Raw genomic sequence first — 21,679 nt, forward strand, 5'->3', positions numbered from 1 at the left:
TTCCAACACCTTGTTGAGGCATCTAGACGTGGTGAAGACAACTTGCTGAAGTTCAACCTGTGCATCAGAATGGGGAAGAAAGGGGATTTAAGTGACTTTGAAATTGGCATGGTTGTTGGTGCCAGACGGGCTGGTCTGAGTATTTCAAAAACTGCTGACTGGGATTTTCACGCACAACCATCTGTAGGGTTTACAGAGAATGGTCCAAAAAAAGAGAAAAAATCCAGTGAGTGGTGGTTGTATAGATGAAAATGCCTTGTTGATGTTAGAGGTCAGAGGAGAATGGACAGACTGGTGTGAGATGATAGAAAGGCAACAGTAACTCATGCCAATTTGGACAAACCTCTCTGAGGAATGTTTCCAACACATTGTTGAGACTATGCCATGGATAATTAAGGCAGTTCTGTAGGCAAAAGGAGGTCCAACCCAGTACTAGCAAGGTGTACCTAATAAAGTGGCCGGAGAGTGTAAATTGCAGACTTTGTATTCCTTTATCCCCTTTAATTCCCGCCCCAGTGATGAAACAGGAATTTAGAGGAAATCTCCTAAAGGAAGATTAATTTCCTGTTAGACAGTTGCTCCTGCAATAGATGTCCCCATTGGAAGATTACCCCTCACCTTTTTTGGGGGGACAAAGCTAAAATTGAGCATTCACCTCACTTGCTTTCTAGAATGGTCACCAATACAAATGAGTGGTGAGATAGCAAAAAAAAAATTTAGAGTCTACTGCTTCTCCGTTGAAAAAAAAAAAAAACTAGAGATACACTTTAAGAGTACCGCCCCTCCCCAACATCCCTGTTTTATAAAAAATTTAAACCTGAATGGGGGGAACTAGTCAAACTTAGAGGAAAACACCCAGGGGACCTTAGGGATGTTTTTTTTGACACCAGAAGATGTCTGTAGTGACATGCTTGAGATGCAGCAAATGATGTCATGTGATTCATCTCATGCATGTGCAGTATGACAATACTGTGAGGTCTCGCAGTGTAGGTATGGGATTTCCCTAAAGGCAATAGTCGTGTTGCCCTACCAGGACACCCTGGTGTGGCTAGGGCTATATCACCACTGCCTTCAGGATAGCCATGCCACTGCCTTCAGGATAGCCATGAAGTAGAAAAAAAAGTAAGTAAAGCAAAAACAGAAAAAAAGAGAACAACGTACATGCTGATGTGATATATAGGTATAGCACCCTCCTATATAGGAGCTAGGATAGGTAGATTTTAGTTGGATCCTCTGCTTAACAGGACAACTGTTAGGAAAATCTAATTAGGGTTTCTGCTTAACAGAGATCTGCCATTATTAGTACTGCTTGCTCAGTGTGTTCAAGTGCTGCTAGTTATACCACTGGCTTCCTCTGTATCCAAGTAACCTACAATGGTTCTGGATGTATAGGTGGAACTCATGTAGAACAAAATTTAAATATTAATGCCACTCCAGGCAATCCCAGGGAGTGCAGTCCTGAAGGATGCTGGGAGAGGGTATTTATTCTTTGAACATATTGAGCCCTGGGTCTTTCCTGGAGAGGATTGCACCAGCCTGGGGGAAGGCACGCTGCCTCCACAGGCACCTGCTGCCATGCGGCCTCAGGTGAGCGACCTGAGGGCCTGAGATAAGAGAGAGGGAGAGTGACCCTGGTTCTTCAGCAAGCCAAATGAGGGGGGCTGTCTGCCAAAGATCTGTCTGGTACCACTGGAGGGCATCGCTTGGAAGATTGGAAGGAGGCTACCTTTCTGTCTTTGGGCCTTGTGAGTACAAACACTGTGGGATCTGATGGGACACTGGCTGGTGTCCTGAAGAGCAATGTCTGTTTAAACCCTTTCAGACATTAGGACTTTGCTCAAGGCTGCTATTTGAGGAAATTCTGTCTGCAGCTCTAATTAATTCTGTTTTAAGAGCAGCAACGGTCGTGTGGATCTTTCTAATGAAGTATCGTATACAGCCGATCAACTGTGAATCAGGCTCTCGTAAGCTCTTTGAATGTGGGATTGCATGGGTAGCAGCACCAATATTGCTTCATGTTTCTGAAAGTGTTTGTACCTGGCTGTGAAACTACCTTGTGCCTGGCTATGGGACGAAGTTTAGGGAAGACCTGGACAGTACTGCAGCAGCTTCTATGGGGGTAGCGCTTTGAAGGAAAAGGAGGGTAAGGTTTGCTTTAGGGTTATTGGTTTGTCTATCTAAACTAGTGTTTCTCAGCCTTTTTTTAGTCAAGGCACCTTTTAAAATTATGGAAAGTCTTGAGGCACCCCATTCTAAAATGTAAAAAACTATTTTAATAGTTTTTTACAATGAAGCAACATCCACACATGGACACCCAACGCTAGAGGTGATTCATTCTTCCAAATCAAATACACTTTTTCACACTGGTCCTGACTAGTATTACAGTGTTTATCTCAGTTTTACTCCATCACTGAGCTAATGTGACGCCAGCACTGATGGAGAGGGGCAGGGGAGGGTCAAACTAGGATGCTGTGCAGGCAGCTGACATCCTTCTTTTTAACTGATGTCATTGGTTGTCAGGATGCCGGTAGCTAGAAGGTCATAATGGTGTGCAATGAAAACCTGTGGCTTTGTGTAACTAAAAGGCAGACTTGTTCCACCCGCTGGCTTGTATACATGTTTTGTGCAACTTTTAGATATTTTGCCAAGGAACCCCTGCAGAAACTTCAAGACACCCCAGGGTGCCTGGGCACCCTGGTTGAGAAAAGCTGATCTAAACCCAAGAACAAAATGTGATATTATTGCACCTTACAGGTCCCTAGATGTGATGGCTGTATTAGTTTTCTTCTTATACAATATTTGCTTCTTTTTTGTACCTAATAATTCTGCCATTAACTCAATTCCAGTCCTAGGGTGACAACCATACTAATCAGTGCTGTCACTCTATTACAGGGAGTGTGCTAGGACTACAAAACACCTCAATCTCTTGTGTGTTGTAGCCAGTGGACTTAGCAGAGAACAATTCTGATAAATAGTCCAGACAAGGAGAGCACAGGAAGTTATCAGCTCATAGGATTTCTGGCTGGATGAAAAAGGTATTTTAGTTTTTTTTATTTTTTAACATGTAGAACAAATATAATTAAACACTTTCAATTGTATAATTAACAGACCAAATGGGAGAATCAAAACAAAGGTATTTTTAGAATGTGCTGCTACCCAGATCGAGGCTTGGCTGTAGTTACTCAGATCGAGGCTTAGCTATAGTTATTCAGATCGAGGCTTGGCTGTAGTTATTCAGATCGAGGCTTGGCTGTAGTTATTCAGATCGAGGCTTGCTAACTGCTACCCAGAATGAGGCTTGGCTGTAGTTATTCAGATCGAGGCTTGGCTGTAGTTATTCAGATCGAGGCTTGGCTTCTGCAGAGGACTAGTGGGTGGAACTGGAAAGGGTGATGAACCTACATGTTTTGTTCTCTATATCTGTGTAGTGAGGAACGAAGGAACTTGAAAACAGGACAGGTACTGTATTGATGATAGTATTCTAAGCCATGACTGCTACATTCCACTATGTGCTCTACCCAAGTTTGGAGCCCCTGCCAGCTGGAGCTCCACTAGGGAGATTTCCCCTTACTTTCTGTTCTGGGGACAGGAAGTGAGAACAAATCAGCACCAGGGAAATCAGTAACAATAAAAAGCTGACTGGGGTTATAGCATCTCCACTTTCTAAAAGCATGTTTACTTTTGTCTGTTGCTGTGAAAGAGATTTCCCCTCATTTCATGTCCTGCGGACACCCGGGACAGACATTTTACCAGACAGGAAGAGAAGGAATCTGACATGGAGTCTCTGTGGGCAGTAAAACCTGACAGGAGACCTAATCCTTCCCTGCGATATCCCAAAAAACAAGAAAAAAAAGCTATACAACCAGGGTAAAGGTTTATTCACTCTAGCCTGCACAGACAAATGATATTTTCCTACGTGGGTTGGTGTCCATTCTGTACAGGCAGTGTTGGGGGTGGTTAAAAGTGCTCTGCGTTTTTACAACACATGGTACTGTTTACCTTTTTTTTTTTTTTTTTTAACTCTACTGAAATGTTACAAGTGCCATTTTATTAAATGCAGGTAGACGCAGACTACAGGGGAGCTTCAGTGCAGAAAACTGCAGACTCTACTCTGCACCATTGTGGTGTGAACAGGGCCCATAGAAAACAATTGCATGCTTCTGTGGAGGTTTGTGCTTTTCTGCATTGGAGGTCTCTGCAAAAGTGTGAACGAGGCCTTAGAATTCAAACTTGGCACTGACTGTGAATATGTTTTTCATTTTTGCTGACTTATCATAGGCAGAGAAGAAAAGATACGTAGTGACAGATATAATGAGCAAACACAGCTCATCTTCAGTAGGAATCAGTGGTGAAATCAGTGGTCAACCTTTTCAAACTGGCAAATGTTTTACTTAATGTAGTTGTAAAGCCTAGATATTTTTTACCTTAATGGACTCTGCATCAAGGTAAAAATTATCCCAGTATTTTTTTTATCACCCCCCCCCCCTCAAATACTTACCTCACTCAAGTCCTCATGTGTTTCTGCACTGTGCCCATCTGTAGCATTCACAGGATAGAGGCTTTTGCTTCCGCTGCTGTCAATCAAATCCTGTGAGGAGGGGACAGGGCTGAGCTATGCTTTGTGTGTCGTGGACCTACACAGCCTAGCTCGAGAGCAAACCCGCACATGTGCCACCATAGCAAGCGGCTTTCTATGGTGGCACACAAAGAAGAGGAGGAGCTGAAAACATTGGTGGAGGACCCTAGAGGAGGAGAAGGTTTGGGGCCTTGCTGTGTAAAACCATTGCACAGAGCAAGTAAGTACACTATATTTGTTAAAAAAAATTTGACTTTACAACCACTTTAAAGTTTACCTAAAGCCAAACCTTTTTTTGAAGGGTTAAAGTGGTTAAGCGTGAAGGTAAAAAGCCCTCTGTGTGTAGCAGCCTCCCCTAACATTTATCTGAGAGTCTCAGTTCTCTTGGGACTCTCACTCCTGATTGGCTGGGGCAGCAGCGGGATCCAATGGCCGTCAGTCGCAGCCAGTGAGCCAAAAAGGAGAGGAAGGGGGCCAAGCCACGGCTGTGTGTGTGAATGGGCACACAGAGCCATGGCTCAGGAGCACACCTTCTTTGGTGCCCCTATAACAAGTTGCTTACTGTGGGGGCACCAAAGGGAGGGGCCAGGAGTTCTGGCCCAGGGGAACCAAGAAGAGGAGGATCCGGGCTGCTCTGTGCAAAAATCACTGCACAGAGCAGGTAAGTATACCATGTTTGTTATTAAAAGAAAAAAAACAAGACTTTAGTAACACTTTAAAACCACTGTCAGATGTATTATTATTTTTGTATTTTATATCGGTGTCCCATTAGGGGAGATATGGCAAGCACTCAGGTGAAACTTGCTAGTAATTTCATATTCTAACTGGAAAACAATTTGTGCATCATCATAGTCATTCATAAATGGTATGTTTTCTTTGTTCAGAAATATATTGGAAACCAAACCCACTTCAAGGGTCGGTGGGAGATGGTGCAGCTTCTGTATCATGTGAGCACTACAATTGGCTCTACAGTGGTCACATGATCAGGAAACTATGCCACAGATTCCCTATCAGAAGCCATGACCAAGAGCTATCGGTAACAATTTGGTCGGTGTGCTGAGAGCGTACAGTGCATGCACTGTCGGCACACAACCTCTGACCACTGTGGCCAAATATGTGTGGTGCCTGGGTGGTAAAGCCCACTATTCCTGCTGCTGCGTATATGCGTTATGCAGTTGTCAAAATGTTGGTGATTGGAGTTAGATCTACTTTAAAGGATAAGTTCACCTTTGGGAACACGTTACATGTGGAACATGTAGCATGTTCCCACTGCTACAGCTGCTCCCTGACCTGCCACCCCTAGTGGCATGCAGGCCAGGGGTCTTCTTCCCAAACTCACTGTCACAATTTAGAGGAAAAAGAAAAGTGGCCATGCGGGGCTCTGTCCACATGGCCGCGTCATCTATTCACAGAGTTCTGTTAGTGGGAGAGCTACAAGTACCAACAGCCTTTGCGGCTGATGGCATGTAGCTCTCAATGAACTATAGGAGTGCTTTGGAGCACTCTAGGCAGTTCATTGTTTCTTCCTGTCATTGTGTAACTGCCTGCACATACAGGGAACAAGTAGACAGCTTACACAGTCTGCAGGAGTCTTACATTGCACCCGCGATCTGTTCATTGCAGGTGCAATGCTTTGCAGGCTCCTAGTCAAAAAAAAAATTAGAATTGCACTTTTTTTTTTACCTGCAAAAAAATGTGCATTGATTATTTTTTTTTTTTATTTAAAGGTGAACTCGTCTTTTAAAGTGTATGTAAACCCAAAATATATTTTTCAGTATGTTTGGAATCATGTCTAACAAAATATAGGGTTTTTTTTGTAAATCCATTAAGCAGTTTCCTACCCAGAGATCCTGAAAGTAACAACACTTCTTGTTGCAGGCTGACGGCACCAAACCACTATCCAATATTTAACAGCAGTGTGTGCTCAAACAAAAAAAAGTTTTGTTAAGAAAGGGGTATACACTGAAACATTATATAAAACATACTATAGTAGATTTAGGGTTTACTCTTTTATCATTGGATTTCTATCATTAGTTTTTCTGTTTTGTTTTTAACATAAATATCTGCAATTGAAGAAATAAGTAGAATGTAGAATATAATTAATGCAGCTATGTATTAATCTGCATTCTTTCCCTGTAGGTCCACATTAATAGTCTAAACCATTCATCATTCTCAATTAAACAACCCCACCACAAAGCTGGATAGCCCTACAGAGGAAACGTGCAGCATGGACACTTCGGAGTCCGCAGATGATGGGGAGCGGGCAGTGGAGCAGAGACCCCGCACGCGGTCCAACCCAGAAGGCGCAGAAGACAGGGCAGCACCCATACAGCCTGTTGTGGGCAGCCGGAGTGAGGGCGAAGGAGAGGCAGCTCAGGTAGAGGATCCATCACCACCAGCCACAGCTCCTCCAAGCTGTGCTCTTCCTCCACCTCCAGAATACCAAATAAAGACTCCAAGAGTGAACTGCCCAGAAAAAGTGGTGCGTACCCTTTGCTGAAATGGTTCTTGTGGTTATTATATATTTAAATGGATTTTTGACATTCAGGCAAAAAAGTGTTGATCTGTTCCAATGGTGTGCAGAAGCTAAATGACAGGGATGGCATAGCTGTGTGCAGTACACATTGAGTGTTTGGAGTATTTGGCTTTTGCCAATTCTTTTTTTAATATGTTTACCGAGAATGCAACTGCCAAGAATGATGGCCACAACATTTGAGCAGTAAAATAGTAATTACAAATACCAAGTAGAATTTATCTAATAGCATGAAGTTCAGTAACTGTTAGGGGATTTTGAAAGTCAGGGTTGTTCCACATCTGGAGGAAAACTGATTTGTGGCTGTTTAGCAAACATCGTGAGCAAATGTTAATTATGGATGTGGGGAAAATATATGTTGATGCGGGTACCCTGGTTAGGACCAGGGTCAGTATATACTGAGATGCCATGGATCCAGTCTCTTGGATATCTGAGAGGAGAGGCCAAATTATACAGGCAGATTAACTCCTTCATCACTAAAGAGGTGCTGTCAGGTGCCCAAACCAATTGCAGCTCTTCTACTGCCCCAGATAAACTTCTGGTACATCCTATAAATACACTTGAGGTTTTATCAGAATAGGGAGAACTCATATAGTATAAAACAAAGTCTATGAAATTTCACCATTTTAATTTGGTGACCCTTTCCATGCAGGAAATTTTTAAAATGAGAACAGGTGGCAAGGACTGTTTTGAGTGAGCACTGTAGAGAAGAGATATTGTCCTTGTATAGATTATATGGGCTTTTTGGGGATCAACATCCTGAGATATTTGACTTTTATCCTTACATCATATAAAGGGGTAGTGATTAAGTGGAAGCAACTGGGAACAACAGCAACTCAGCCACAAAGTGGTAGGCCAGGTATAATGACAGAGCGGGGTCAGCACATGCTGAAGTGCGCAGAAGTCACCAACTGTTTGCAAAGTCAATAGACCTCCAAACTTCATGTGGCCTTCAGATTAGCACAACAACAGTGTGGAGAGAACTTCATGGAATGGGTTTCCATAACCGAGCAGCTGCATCCAAACCTTACGTCACCAAGTGCAATGCAAAGCGTCAGATGCAGTGGTGTAAAGCATGTCACCACTGGACTCTAGAGCAATGGAGACGTATTCTCTGGAGAGACTAATCGCACTTCTCTGTCTGGCAATCTGATGGATGTGTCTGGGTTTGGGGGTTGCCAGGAGAACGGTACTGCCTGACTGCATTGTGCCAAGTGTAAAGTTTGGTGGAGGGGGAATTATGGTCTGGGGTTATTTTTCAGGGGTTGGGATTGGCCTCTTAGTTCCAATGGAGGGAACTCTTAAGGTATCAGCATACTAAGACCTTTAGGACAATTTCATGCTCGCAACTTTGTGGGAACAGTTTGGGAATGGCCGCTTCCTGTTCCAACATGACTGCACACCAGTGCACAAAGCAAGGTCCATAAAGACATGGATGAGCGAGTTTGGGGTGGAGGAACTTGACTGGCCTGCACAGAGTCCTGACCTCAACCCGATAGAACACCTTTGGGATGAATTAGAGTGAAGACTGCAAGCCAGGCCTTCTCATCTGACATCAGCCCCTGACTTCACAAATGCTGTTCTGGAAGAATGGTCAAACATTCCCATAAACACACTCTTAAACCTTGTGGACAGCCTTCCCAGAAGAGTTGAAGCTGTTATATCTGCAAAGGGTGGGCCAACTCAGTATTGAATCCTACGGACTGGGATGCCAGTAAAGTTCATGTGTGTGGTGTTCCAATACTTTTAGCAATATAGTGTTAGTACATTACTTTTAGCCTGGGTTCACACTGATGCGGTCCGGAATTCGCAGCGTTTTCTGTGCGAATTCCACACTGCAACAGTATCGCACCCTGTTCAAGTGAACCGCTGCGGGTGTGTATGTTCAGTTAACAACACCCCAAAATCGGTCTGCAAAGCGCGGTGCGATGTGCAGAATCGGATCGCATAGGTGTGAATACACATACGATTCGATTCTAGTGCGGACCAAAAAAAGGGTCCTGCACCTTTTGGGTGCGGTGTAATTAGAGCCATACAAAATGCAGTGCGGTTCCTGTGCAAATCACATGCGATGTACCGCATCGCATATATGTGAGCCCGGACTTAATCTTGACCTCTAATCCTGTATGATCAGAACTGCTTTATAGGGCTCGTTCATGATAGCAGTAAGGAATTCTGCTGCTCTGAAAAGTGATCCATGCTTGGCTTGCTTTTCTGAGGCATTTGACAGGCGGTGAAGAGGTGATATGTTGCCTCCTCAATGCCTGTTTTTATCCCCTAGGTGCAGCAACACAATGTTGCAACTATATGCAATTCACACAGTTACGGGATGGTTTGAGTAACCAAAAATGAGGGCTCAAAAATTATCTAGATAACCAATTTTTATTGCATTTGATTAAACTCTTTTGCAAACTGGCTCCAGGTGAGTTTGGTTGTAGGTCAATTAAAACAAAATTCAGTATGATGATAGCACTTTTTTATTAGTTTAAGTATTTTTGATGTCACTGATTGTCTTTTGTTTTCCTATTGCTACAGATTATTTGTCTGGATTTGTCTGAAGAAATGTCCTCCCAGAAACTGGAATCCTTTAATGGGTATAGTTTTTTTTCATAACGGTGGACACTGTTTTGAAAGATGCTGTTTATCCTCTTGCCCTCTGGAAGATTTACCCCCTTCATGACCAGGCCATTTTTTTGCTATACAGCACTATGCTACTTTAAGTGATAATTGTGTTGTCTTGCAACACTGTACACAAATTAAATTTCATTTATTTTCACACAAATAGAGCTTTCATTTGGTGGTATTTAATCACCACATGGTTTTTTTATTTTTTGCGTTATAACTGAAAAAAAGACTGAAAATGAAAAAAAAAAAACAATTTTTTTTTACTTTTTGCTACAAAACATCCCATAAAAAAACTTAAAATATTTTTCTTCATAAAATTTAGGCCAAAATGTATTCTGTTACATGTCTTTGGTAACAAAAAATAATCCCAATAAGTGTATAGTAATTGGTTTGCATGAAATATAGCATTTACAAATGGAGGTATATTTACTGCAATTTGTATTTATTTATTTTAATACTAGTAATGGTGGTGATCAGCGATTGTAGGGCGGGCATTCTGACACTAACTGGGAGGGAAATGACTAACTGCCACTGACATCTCCATGACACTAATATAGTGATCAGTGCTAATAAAAAGCACTGACACTGTACTAATGACACTGGGCAGAAAGGGTTTAACATGTGGGATGATCAAAGGGCTAACTGTGTGCTAGGGAGTGATTAGACTGTGAACTGCTATGTTTTACTAGGGGTCATGCTGGCTTTTATCTCCCTGTTTGAAAAACCAGCACATCCCAGCTGACAGGAGAGAGATGTGTTTTTTATACTCAGATCTCTCTCCTGTCAGCTGCTCCACGGATCACCGACCTGGTGATTGACACCTATGGGAGCTAATGACAGCATGGGTTGGATGGCACGCACACGCCCCGTACCTGGAAATGCAAAATTACATATATACACATGATTTTGCGCAGAGCAGCCGCCCTGTAGCAGTATAAATAGAACAGACGGGGGAGCCAGCCTAAGTGCAGTATTAAGAACAAAGTTTATTGAATAAAAGCAGCCAAATAACTACTCACAACTATAGCACGTCTTAAGGCACGTAATGATAATCCATAGGATTTTCTGTGATCATTTTTGATTAATGATTTAATTAATGATATTTATCGATATTTCTATGGTGTGGATAACTTTGGCCACTCCCTCCCTTTCATGGGAACGCACATTTAAAAAATTGACAGTTGTGCCATCCAACCAGGTCTGAAGAAAAAGCGGAAGCTTTGAAACGTGTCACCTGACTTGTCCTCGTGCCCCCATTGGATGTTGCCTCGGCCCTGTCTTCCATACGTGCCACAGTGGTTACGGCGTCCATGACTACCAGTCTGCAGTCTGCCATATTGGACTGAGAAGTGACAGACCATATACCGGCTCTGCAGGACAACACCTCGGGGCTCAGAATATTTACTATTACGTGCCTTAAGATATACTACAGTTATGAGTAGTTATTTGGATGCTTTTATTAATTAAACCTTGTTCTTAATACTGCACTTAGGCTGGCAACCCCATCTGTTCTATTTTGTCTTTGCAGAGCTTTGCTTCACTCAATGGGGAGCTGCCACTGATATAGTGATCATTTTTATGGACTTTTAGACTTGTGTCATTTTTTATGTTCTCATGGTTATGTATGGTTATTTGTCAGCGCCATTCTACTTGTTTTTTCTGCCCTGTAGCAGTAAAACTGCTATAGGACAGCTGGGAAGTGGTTTAATTTGTTTAGTAGCATGTTATGGTTGATGAGCCCTGTTGTAAAGCTAAACTATAGCTAGCATCTAATTGTACCCTCAAACTTCCTTCTCCCGTTGTATAGTTTCCTATGTTTTTTGTTTGTTTTTTTTTAACCGTAAGTGACCATGTCTCTGCTCTATGTAGCCCCTTTCCTTAGCTCCTGTTATACCATCACAGAGTTTGCAAAAGATTTTCTATATAAAGCTGGATGGAAAATTGTCAGCCGAACAGCAGCTGCATCCAGAAGGCTGTTAAAATACAATAGCTTTAGTGGGCAATTTATCCATCTGTGTTGTATAGCAAGGATGGGGGTATCTGTTAGATATTTTTTTTCTTTCAGCTGTGTGGCCAGTTTAAAGTGATTCTAAACGTTAATTTTTTTATTTATTTATTTTTAAATCTTTTCCGAAGGGCAAGTGGATAAATAATAAACATGTCATAATTACCTTCTCTGTACAATGGTTTTGTCCATTGTCCCCAGTAGCAAGCCGTTTGCTATAGGGGCACCAGTGTGTGCTTGCTCCTGAGCCCCGATCTATGCATTCATAAGACACATAGAACCACAGCTTGGCCACCCTCACCCCCCACTCTCTCCTCGTTGGCTTACTGGCTGTGATTGACAGCAGTGGAAGCCAATGGCTCCCATTTTTGTGTCTAAGCCAATGAAGGGAGAGAACGAGAGAAACAGGACAGACGAGGCTCCCGTGCACATCACTGGATCTAGAGGGGGCTCAGGGTATTAGGGCTTTACAACTACTATAAGTGCAAGTCTTCTGAGAGAGAGCTGTCAGGTGTTCCACTGAATACTGTTTTAGGCCTCATGTACACTGCTGCTCCTAAATGTGAGTTTAGGAGCTTTTGGCGTTTTTTTTTTTTTTTTTTTTTTTTGCTAAAGCCCCTGAACTCAACTCAATACAAGCCTGTGTGTCCATGTACAGAGTTTAGGAGCAGCAGAGTTTAGGGGTAGTTAAATGTTCCTCTTCTGAATGCACAATAATCGTGTTCAGGTAAGGAAAGTGTTGGCCAAAAAATGCTAAACGTGGTACTGCGTTCACATTTGTTTTTGCCTCATTTAGCGTTTTTCTGCTGCTAGGAGAGTTTAAAGACTAGGTGAGTTCAAGTGTACATGACGCCTTATCCTTTCAGGAGTTGTAATTTAAGTTCTTGCTGAGATTGCAAATCCTAATTTGCCCCGAGTTGGTCTTTGACATCCTCCCAACCTAAACTCTTAAGTATTATAGAAGAAAACTATGCAAAGTGTGATTTATTTTGCTCTAATAGGGAAAACAAATCCTTCCTAATCCCTGAACCAATCAGAAACCTAATTGGATCAATATTCCACTCTGTAACTTCTTATTTTAAGAAGTTATTCATATAATATGTTTTTATTAAAATGCCCACGTTTTTTTAAACAATCTATGTGATCTGATTGAACCAGTTCCTGTGAAAGATATTTTTTCACAGCTTTTATAGTAAAGAACCCTTAATGTATGCAAAATGTTAACCCTCTTTCATTTAAGTCACAACCTGACATTTAGCACAATTTCATTAAGCTTTGTGAATCTTATTCGTTTTAGGACCAGTTCACAGTACATGTGTTTCAGTGTGCTTTTTTTTTGCATCCAAAACGCACATAAGGTAGGTTATATGGTTGTCAATATCATAGTTCACATCAGTTCCAGTTGCAGAAAAAAAAGTAGAACAGGCTGCATTTTTCCTGCACAGAATTGTACTGCACCAAAAACACACTGGAATGCACATGCCCCTATTTAAACTGAAGAGAGAGAGAGGGGGAAAAATGAACTGGAAAGCATCAAAAATGCGCATGCAGAAATGCATGCGGAACGCATCTGGACTGTGTATCTATAGTGTGAACCGGCCCTTAATCATATTTCTTCAACAATGAATACATTTATTTCAGTTAACCTTTCCTCATGCTTAAGGACCTCCATGCCCATTAATAATTTATATGCTTATTTCTTTCTGCAATATTTCTCCAAGATGAGGTTAGACTCATGCTAGTTGAATAATCTTATAAATTGGAAACTGTATTCCACTATATATCTGTATACTCAAAAACAGTTCTTTTAATCCAACACTCAGAATTTTAGGGGAAAAACTTACCAGACCTTGTACCTAAAATATTGAAGCACTATCTATTAGCACCCTACTATGCAAAGTCTCTAAAATTAAACCTAAAAAAAAAACATTAGAAATAATACATTATATTTACTTTGAACTCTTACTTTCTGCACAGGATTATATTCTTGCCTAATTTAATCCTCAGCTTTTCCAGAAGGCTATGTTGAGGCTTAGTGAGGTCACCAGAGCCTAGATGAGGGTGCCAGAAGTTTGGGTCTAAGGTAAGTATCTCCCAAAGGTTTAAATAGCAGATTTGCATGGCGGGCTAATAGGGGTTATAGATAGGGGTTAGTTTTGGGTGCAAGGTCTGTTTACATATAAGAATTTTTTTAACCAGTTGAGGAGGACACAAGGCATATGGCGTACATTCCTGTGTGTTTCAACAAAATTCACAGGGCAAATGAACTGTCCCCCTTCCCCAAGCTACCACTCACCCCACTGCCCTCATCATCCAATGTCAGCTGTGAAATTGACAACTAGGACTTGCTCTGGCTACAGCCACTGTTGTATAAAAGGTTCTTCTGAACGGTGTTTGGAATACAGCTCAGCCCTTTGAAAAATACCATTTTTCAAATTGTTACATACAGGCAGATTTACTAAGGGAATTTAACATCTTAACACAAAGATTATATGAATATTTGTTTCAATTATCTAATCGTGTGAAAAGCAAAATCCTGTTTACTTATTTCATCTGTATCTGCACATAATTTAATACCTTTAGTGAATATCAACATGATTTATTTTGTGAAGATTCTTACTCCTTTAGTAAATTAGTCTAATGGCATTTACTTGCTTCCATTTTATTTGTCAGTCTATATATGATGTCCATTAATGCAACCTTACCATGATGACATAACTCCCACATACAGCTGTCAGTGTAAAATGTAAAAAAGACACCAGTAATCAGTGGAAATTTTTTTTTTTTTTTTAGCAGAAAGACCTATCTCTTCCCATCTCCTGTAGAAATCTATCTGCTAGAAATTGTATACATTTTAAATCTAGTTCTACTTTGAACTTTAAGGATAAGTTAATTTTTGCAGGTAAAAAAAATGTGAATTTATCATTTTTTTTTTCTTAGGAGCCTGCAGAGCATTGCAACAGCATTTAAAACAGCACAAAAAAAATTAATAAAAAAATTATGATTCTATTAAATACCACTCCAAAAAATATATATACAATAAATTTATATATAAAATTATAAATCCCACTCCAGGTAAGTGAAAAAATTATTATAATAAAAATTATTAAAAACACATAAAAATTCTTGATAGTTCTCTTTCCAAAGAAATAAAACGTGCTTCCACCAAAAATAGTGCTCAAAAAATATACCGCATTCACCAGATAGTGGTGAAAAAACCGCCTTTAAGGTTTATTTGCGATCATAGACCCAGTCGGTATGCCTCCAGATCTCCACTCCAAACCAGAATATAGCCAACCTCCAGGATCACCAGACTCCACTCTCCAAGAACCAAGAGCATTGTAGGGAAAAAACAAATAAATAGCGCCATAGAGGAGGGGCAAAACGCATTGACACATTTCCGGTCCCGCCGCCATACGTAATACGTCACTTCCGGTGAGTGAAATGCACGCCGGCGTGCGGAGTTCCCAGGGGCCATCTTGTGTATGGGATATTCTCTGTGCTGTCATCTGTTGCTGACTGTGGGATCTCAGAAAATTACCCTGGTGATGTGGCGTTTTGGATTCATTTAAATGCAATAAAATGCTGATTTTGATCATCAAGAATGTGAGTGGCTTGGTACTTGAATATTGAGTATAACCAAGTGTTGCAGTATTACGCTATATATTTGTTTTTTCCCTACAATGCCCTGTGTGTTCTTGGAGAGTGGAGTCTGGTGAGGCTGGAGGGTGGCTATATTCTGGTTTGTAGTGGAGATCTGGAGGCATACCGACTGGGTCTAGGATCCCAAAAAACCTTAAAGGCGTTTTTTTCACCACTATCTGGTGAGTTCGGTATATTTTTTGAGCACTATTTTTGGTGGAAGCACGTATTATTTCTTTGGAAAGAGAACTTTCAAGAATTTTTACGTGTTTTTTATAATTTTTATTATAATAATTTTTTCATTAACTTGGAGTGGGATTTATAATTTTATGGAAGCACATTTTAATTCTTTGGAAAGAGGACTTTCAAGAATTTTTATGTGTGGTTTTTTTTTTTTTTTTTTTTTTGTAATTTTTATTATAATACTTTTTTCACTTACCTGGAGTAGGACTTATAATTTTATATATAAATGTATTATATATATTTTTTGGAGTGTTATTTAATATAATTATGATTTTTTAAATTAATTTTTTTTGTGCTGTTTTAATGTTTTATATATTTTTTTTGGTGTGGGTTTGCACTGATGAGCAGCAGCATTTATTTGTATATCCAATTTGTATAATTTTGGCGCTGGTGATTTATGTTTAAAATATTGAAGTTGTATGTTCTTTTAAATCCTAGTCAGACACATTAAAGACCATTGTGTCCTTCCAATACATTTCTTTATACTTAATGTTCTTTTATTTTGAAATAATATGGCTGGTTTAAAGATTATAGAAATTATGATTTTCTTCTCATGTAAATTTTTGTTTTTTTTATATATTGCTAATAAATTCTGTGTTGTTTTTTTTGTTTTTTTTTTATTTTAAATATTGATAGGTCCAAAGCCAATGCTCTCAATTCTTCACAGAAGATGATTGAGATGTTTGTTCGAACAAAGCACAAAATAGATAAGAGACATGAATTTGCACTGGTAGTTGCAAACAATGAGGCTATGTGGGTGAGTGATAAAATATATACATGGCTTGTCTCATAACTCACTCTTCTTCATTTCTATAGCTGGCATATACAGTACTGCTCAAATTTCAGAATTACAGACATTTGAGCATTGCATGGCCCTGCTGGCAGTGTTCCCAACTGTTAACCCTTTGAGGACCGTAAGGTTTTGGAATGCCAAAAGAATCAATTTTTTTGTTTTTAAAGTTTGTACACTTCAGTTGCTGTAACTAAGCCATTTCATGAAATAATTGGCAAAAAGCTAGATCCATTTGTTGTTTGTTGATAAGAACTAATATTTTGACTCAAACCAAATAGAAAAAAAAGAGTTTTAAGTTCTTAATCAGATGATACACGCAATTACAAACATGGGACAAATACGTCCCTTGGTCCACAACGGGTTAATTGTTAATCCACTTTTACCGAAAGACCCTGTTGTATAATTGTCAACTGAACAGTGCCTGCATCCAGTCAGATGCAGGCACTATTCAGGAATTCTGACAGTGCCAGCTGTTATGTTATCATTACTGATCATTTCCTTATCACTAGTGACAGTCCAGTTTTTGTTCTGATTTTAGAATGACTTGAGTGGTCTTATGTGTTTTTTTTTTTTTTTTTTTTTTTTTCTCCTATTAATTTTGAGCAGCCTTGTGTGTTCTTTTTTAATTTCTTGTGGCAGTTCTCTTCATGTATTACATAGTTAAATAGTTCATCTGGCTGAAAAAAGACAAAAGTCCATCCAGTTCAGCCAAAATAATAATCCAATACCCACAGTTGATCCAGAGGAAGGCAAAAAAATCCAGCAAAGCATGATCCAATATGTTCCTGCAGAAGAAATAAATTCCTTCCTGATCCCCTGAGAGGCAATTGGATATTCCCTGGATCAACTTTATCTATAAATGTTAGTAACCAGTTCTATTCTGTGTAATGCTTGCAGTTGAAAACCATTTTAGAGATATTTAATGTTCAATGGTCACAACACAAGCATTGAAACCTTTGTATTTTTTTCTAATGTGAACAACCAATAGGTGTTGTAAGCTGTTAGAAAGTGACTGTAACTGACTCTGGAGTCCTTGCTGTGATCTTTGAGCATTTGTAAGAATGAACAACTTCACTTTAAGGCCTTGTTCACACCAGCAGCTGTGTTGAATTCAACATGGCGGTGTGTACTGACATTAAAGAGAACCAGCTTTGCAAGGCTGCCCAGCATAGTCCTAATGCACCTGGTGTGAACAGACCCTAACCCCTGGTTCACATCTGTGCGGGTGGTGCCACTGCAGATCCGCAATAAATCCGCAGAGAGGAATGCAGACCTGCGGGTGGGTGCCATTAATTCTAATGGCATGCCACCCGCACTGGAAATCACAACTGTACTGTGAACCGAGGTTCCCGAGAAAGTGCAGGGACTTCTTCCCTGCGTGTCCCAGGGCACGGGAGTCCATTCAAATGAATGGGCTCTCGTGCCCACACAAAATGCGGTCTGCAGGAATGCGGAGATGTGAACCAGGGCTAAAAGCAGCAATGACTTAAAGCTCTTTTACTGCTTGTTACGAATATGTAAATGGTTTGGTGACTATCTCCTAGATTGTAAGCTCCAAGGAGCAGGGCCCTCAAATCCCTCTTGTATTGAACTCTATTGTTGTTGTCTTATCTCCAGTTATATTATAAAGCGCTGAGCAAACTGTTGGCGCCATATAAATCCTGTATAATAATAATATTGTCTGGGCAAAAGTGCACTTTAGGTCACTTTTTGCTTCTACTGTCAAATAACTTGCAATGCAAAGTCAGCAGTGTAGGTGACCTTCTGCTTAAATCTCTGAAAATAGCATGCAGCTTCATCACAGGGCTCTAAACTGTCATCTGACAGAACACTGCAGTTATTTACAAATCTTTTCAAAAAGATTCCAGTTTATCTAGTTAATGACATGTCCAAAAGATCTGTGTTTAAAAATATTACTGTACGGACTTGACAAGCATTTACGCAGACCCAATTTGCCATATTTTGTGTGATATAATTATCTTCTATGATCTTGAATGCCATTTAGTAACCATAATGCTGGATGTTTTCTGATTGAGGCCTTTAAAAAAAAAAAAATACTGCATTATGATCACTAGATTGAGATACTTACATTACACGAAACATTGCAAGTTTCATAGGGGCTGTGCGAAACATTTGTACAACAGGGTTTTTATACAAAGACCCACAGGTGTTTTGTCTGGTGGCAGATTGACATTATCACAAGTATATTCTGTTCTAATATGGCGGAGAAAAGATTGGCACATCCCTTGCTGGGCTGAGATTAGATTGTGAACGATGTTTAAAAAGTGGCAAAGTCCTGGGTGCCACCATCCTACATAACTCTCATAAATTTCTGTTTTCTGTTTATTCAGTTGTCTGGATTTACTTCTGACCCTCGGGAGGTTTGCAGCTGCCTATATGATCTGGAAACTAACGTATGTGAGTCCTTCAGTATCCTTTGCAGAATCATCAGGGAGCTCTGGACCTTAGGTTAGGGTTTGTAGGTAAAATTACATTCTTGGAGTTTCTATACAGCTTGAAGGAAACCTTTACTGACAGATATTTGCGGACTGCCATTTCTAATCTGCTTGTAAAAATGCTGGTCACCTGGCTGTCATGTAAAGTCACCAGCTTATGTACTTTGTGTTACTGACTAGGGACAATTATGCAGATTTCAGTTCTACTTTATTTCTTTTTTTTAAATTATACTTGTCAAGCCTATACAGTGGCAAAATACTATGCAGCAAATAGTGTATACAAAGGGAATTGTCACAGCTCTAGAGTATAAAAGCATGTAAATTCAACACATACTGCAGCAACAAATAAGTATTTCCATGTATAAGCAGGGTTGCTGTTAGAAACCACTGGGCCCCATACAGCCAACCTGACAAGGCCCCCTTCAAAAAAAAAAAATCACAGTTTACTATGCTTCAGTTATGAGTGAACATAGTGAGTGATCAGTACTGATCACTCATTGTGTTCATTCAGGAAAGGAAGGGGCTGGTTATTGTGACATATTTATCAGACTCTTCCCCCCACTCTCCATCCTGAAGGATTCTATTGTGTGCTTGCAGCTGCCGGTGGGAAAAAGAGGAGGGAAGCCAGCACTGTGGGTGACCAGGTAGCTGGGTAAATCAGAAGTGCATAGGGAGGGTGAATGGCACGGTGGGCAGGGAGCAATTACTGGAACCAATCCCCTGCATGGCTCTCTCTGCAGCAGATGAAAACCAGCGGGAGGGAGAGGAGAAGAATCCAGCTTTCAGATGCTGCGGAGTGGGCCACACAGGGCATTGGTTCCAGCGATTGCCAACCCCCCCCCCTTCCCACCATGCCGATCACCCTCCCTGCCCACATACCATACGATTCACCCTGCTGGCCTGGGCCCTGTACAGGAGGACTGGTGGTACCCCCTTATCCACGGCCCTGTGTATAAGAACAATCAGAAAAACCAAACAAGAAGAAAAAACTTACATTAAACAAGTAACAAAAAAAAAAGAAACAAAAGAAAAAAAAAAACCAACCCAGAGTTAGTAATCAGACATAAGAATGCTACACACATGTTTGTTATTCTATTGAGTAGTTCCACCCAAGCACCCACCACCATAAAAAATTACGAAAGGAGAAAAAAGGACACAATTTCAGTTCTACTTTCACTTGCTGCATTCTGATTCCGAGTCACTGATTCGGAAAGTAATGAAGATAGAAAGGGATAGGTAGTTAGCATTTAAAAAAAAAAAAAATCAACAATAGCCACTCACTTATTTCACTCTGGGTTGGATTCCGTTGAAAATGTGTATCAAATTGTAACATCACCTCTTTATCATATTTAAAGGGGGGGTGACTTGTTTGATACTAAAGGAAGTCTGAAGTGTTTTTTGAATGGGTATATATATCATCATCATTACCCATGTATAGATGTATCTTGTAAATATTGGCTAGTTGTCTGAGGCTGGATTTACAGTTGACGATTTTGGCATTTTGTGCATACACATATCCATTTATACACATTTTTGTAGATGTTGGCCTTTGTTAGGTTAGGGTAGTCCAATGCCCCAGAACAAACAAAAAATGGACATTCACGGTTTGTAGAAACACATCGCATCACAACACTCTATGGTGTGTGACCGTATGTTGTGGTGTGTTGCAACGTGTGGGAGTGCCACTCACAATGAATAGTACTACAAAGTACCAATGTCCATAGTGCGCGTCACTGCAAAATGTGTGTGAACCCAGCCTACTACTAAACATGGACAGAGTTGTAAATGCAGCACGTATGCTCATTTTTAGGCAGTTTACAAAATGACATGAGTTGTGAGAGATTAGATCAGCCTTTTCAACACAGTGGAACCCTTGACATAACTTTTCGGTCTCAGGGAACCCCTGCTAAAAATGACTCATGATATATTAGTATAATAGTCAGAGGTAAGAATGCTCCTTACACTTGTGGCCATTGGGAAGAATAACCTCCTTACAGATTGCTAAAAAGATCAATGGTGTCAGTTGGAACTTACCTGAAAGGCAAAAATTGCTCATTGCTCATGGAACCCCTGGCAACCCCTGGAGGACCCCTGATTGAGAAACCCTGGATTAGATCTTTGTCTGCAATAACATTAATCTTCTTACTGAAAAGTTGTTTCCTTGATGCAGCACTCCAGATCTTGAAGGCCTCTTTAACCTAATGTAAGTTATTAGCAATGTGGCCTCTCTGTCAGAACAATGACATAAACAATTGAAACATACATGAACTGTTTTCTCTAGCAGATTTGTAATTCTGTTTAGGCAATCTTGTCATCCCTGAAATCCGGACCTCACAGCCATGTTAAAGAGTAGTTCCACTTTTGTTGGTCAAAAAAAAATTCCCCTCTGGGTGATCTATATGCATTGCAAGGATTTTAACAAACTTTGCTGCAGACTCCTACCTGTTTCTGCTCTGAAGAAAAAGCTGGTTTTTTTGCTGAACATTCAACTACAATATGGCTTGTGTAACTATTGTGTATGAAATATTCTTTTTTTTTTTTTTTTTTTTTTTTATTTGCTCCCACGAAAGTGGAGTTACCCTTTAAACATTTTAGAGTAAAGGGCCTGCCTATAAGCAGACACCACAAGGAGCCTGTTAGCATCTTTATTATCTAGATACCAGTTTTATGTGCGTCTCTCTGAAACTAGGAGTAGAAAAATCATTAGATCGACCTCTGTTCAACTACAGTAGCCACAGTAGTTTTGGCTGGACATACACTAAACTCAAAAATGTGTTTTTCTTTTAAATGGCTATAAACCTCAGAC

At 40.3% G+C, this 21,679-nt stretch overlaps 1 protein-coding gene across 1 annotated transcript in view; it reads left to right on the forward strand.

The window, feature by feature from the left end:
• The first annotated feature begins 3,305 nt into the window (after nucleotides 1-3,305).
• Nucleotides 3,306-21,679, forward strand: part of BABAM1 (BRISC and BRCA1 A complex member 1) — a 39,658-nt gene continuing 21,284 nt past the window's right edge. Inside the window, exons 1-6 of the mRNA XM_089667522.1 lie at nucleotides 3,306-3,459; nucleotides 6,716-7,058; nucleotides 9,645-9,703; nucleotides 16,261-16,381; nucleotides 18,769-18,847; nucleotides 21,052-21,076. Of these exons, the coding sequence (XP_089523648.1) occupies nucleotides 6,804-7,058; nucleotides 9,645-9,703; nucleotides 16,261-16,381; nucleotides 18,769-18,847; nucleotides 21,052-21,076 (539 nt within the window). The 5' untranslated portion in view covers nucleotides 3,306-3,459; nucleotides 6,716-6,803. The remainder of the gene's footprint in view (nucleotides 3,460-6,715; nucleotides 7,059-9,644; nucleotides 9,704-16,260; nucleotides 16,382-18,768; nucleotides 18,848-21,051; nucleotides 21,077-21,679) is intronic.

Source organism: Staurois parvus, unplaced genomic scaffold, assembly GCF_062004578.1.
Source record: "Staurois parvus isolate SC_StPar_1 unplaced genomic scaffold, SC_StPar_1.0 ptg000053l, whole genome shotgun sequence".
In the NCBI taxonomy this organism is placed as follows: domain Eukaryota; kingdom Metazoa; phylum Chordata; class Amphibia; order Anura; family Ranidae; genus Staurois; species Staurois parvus.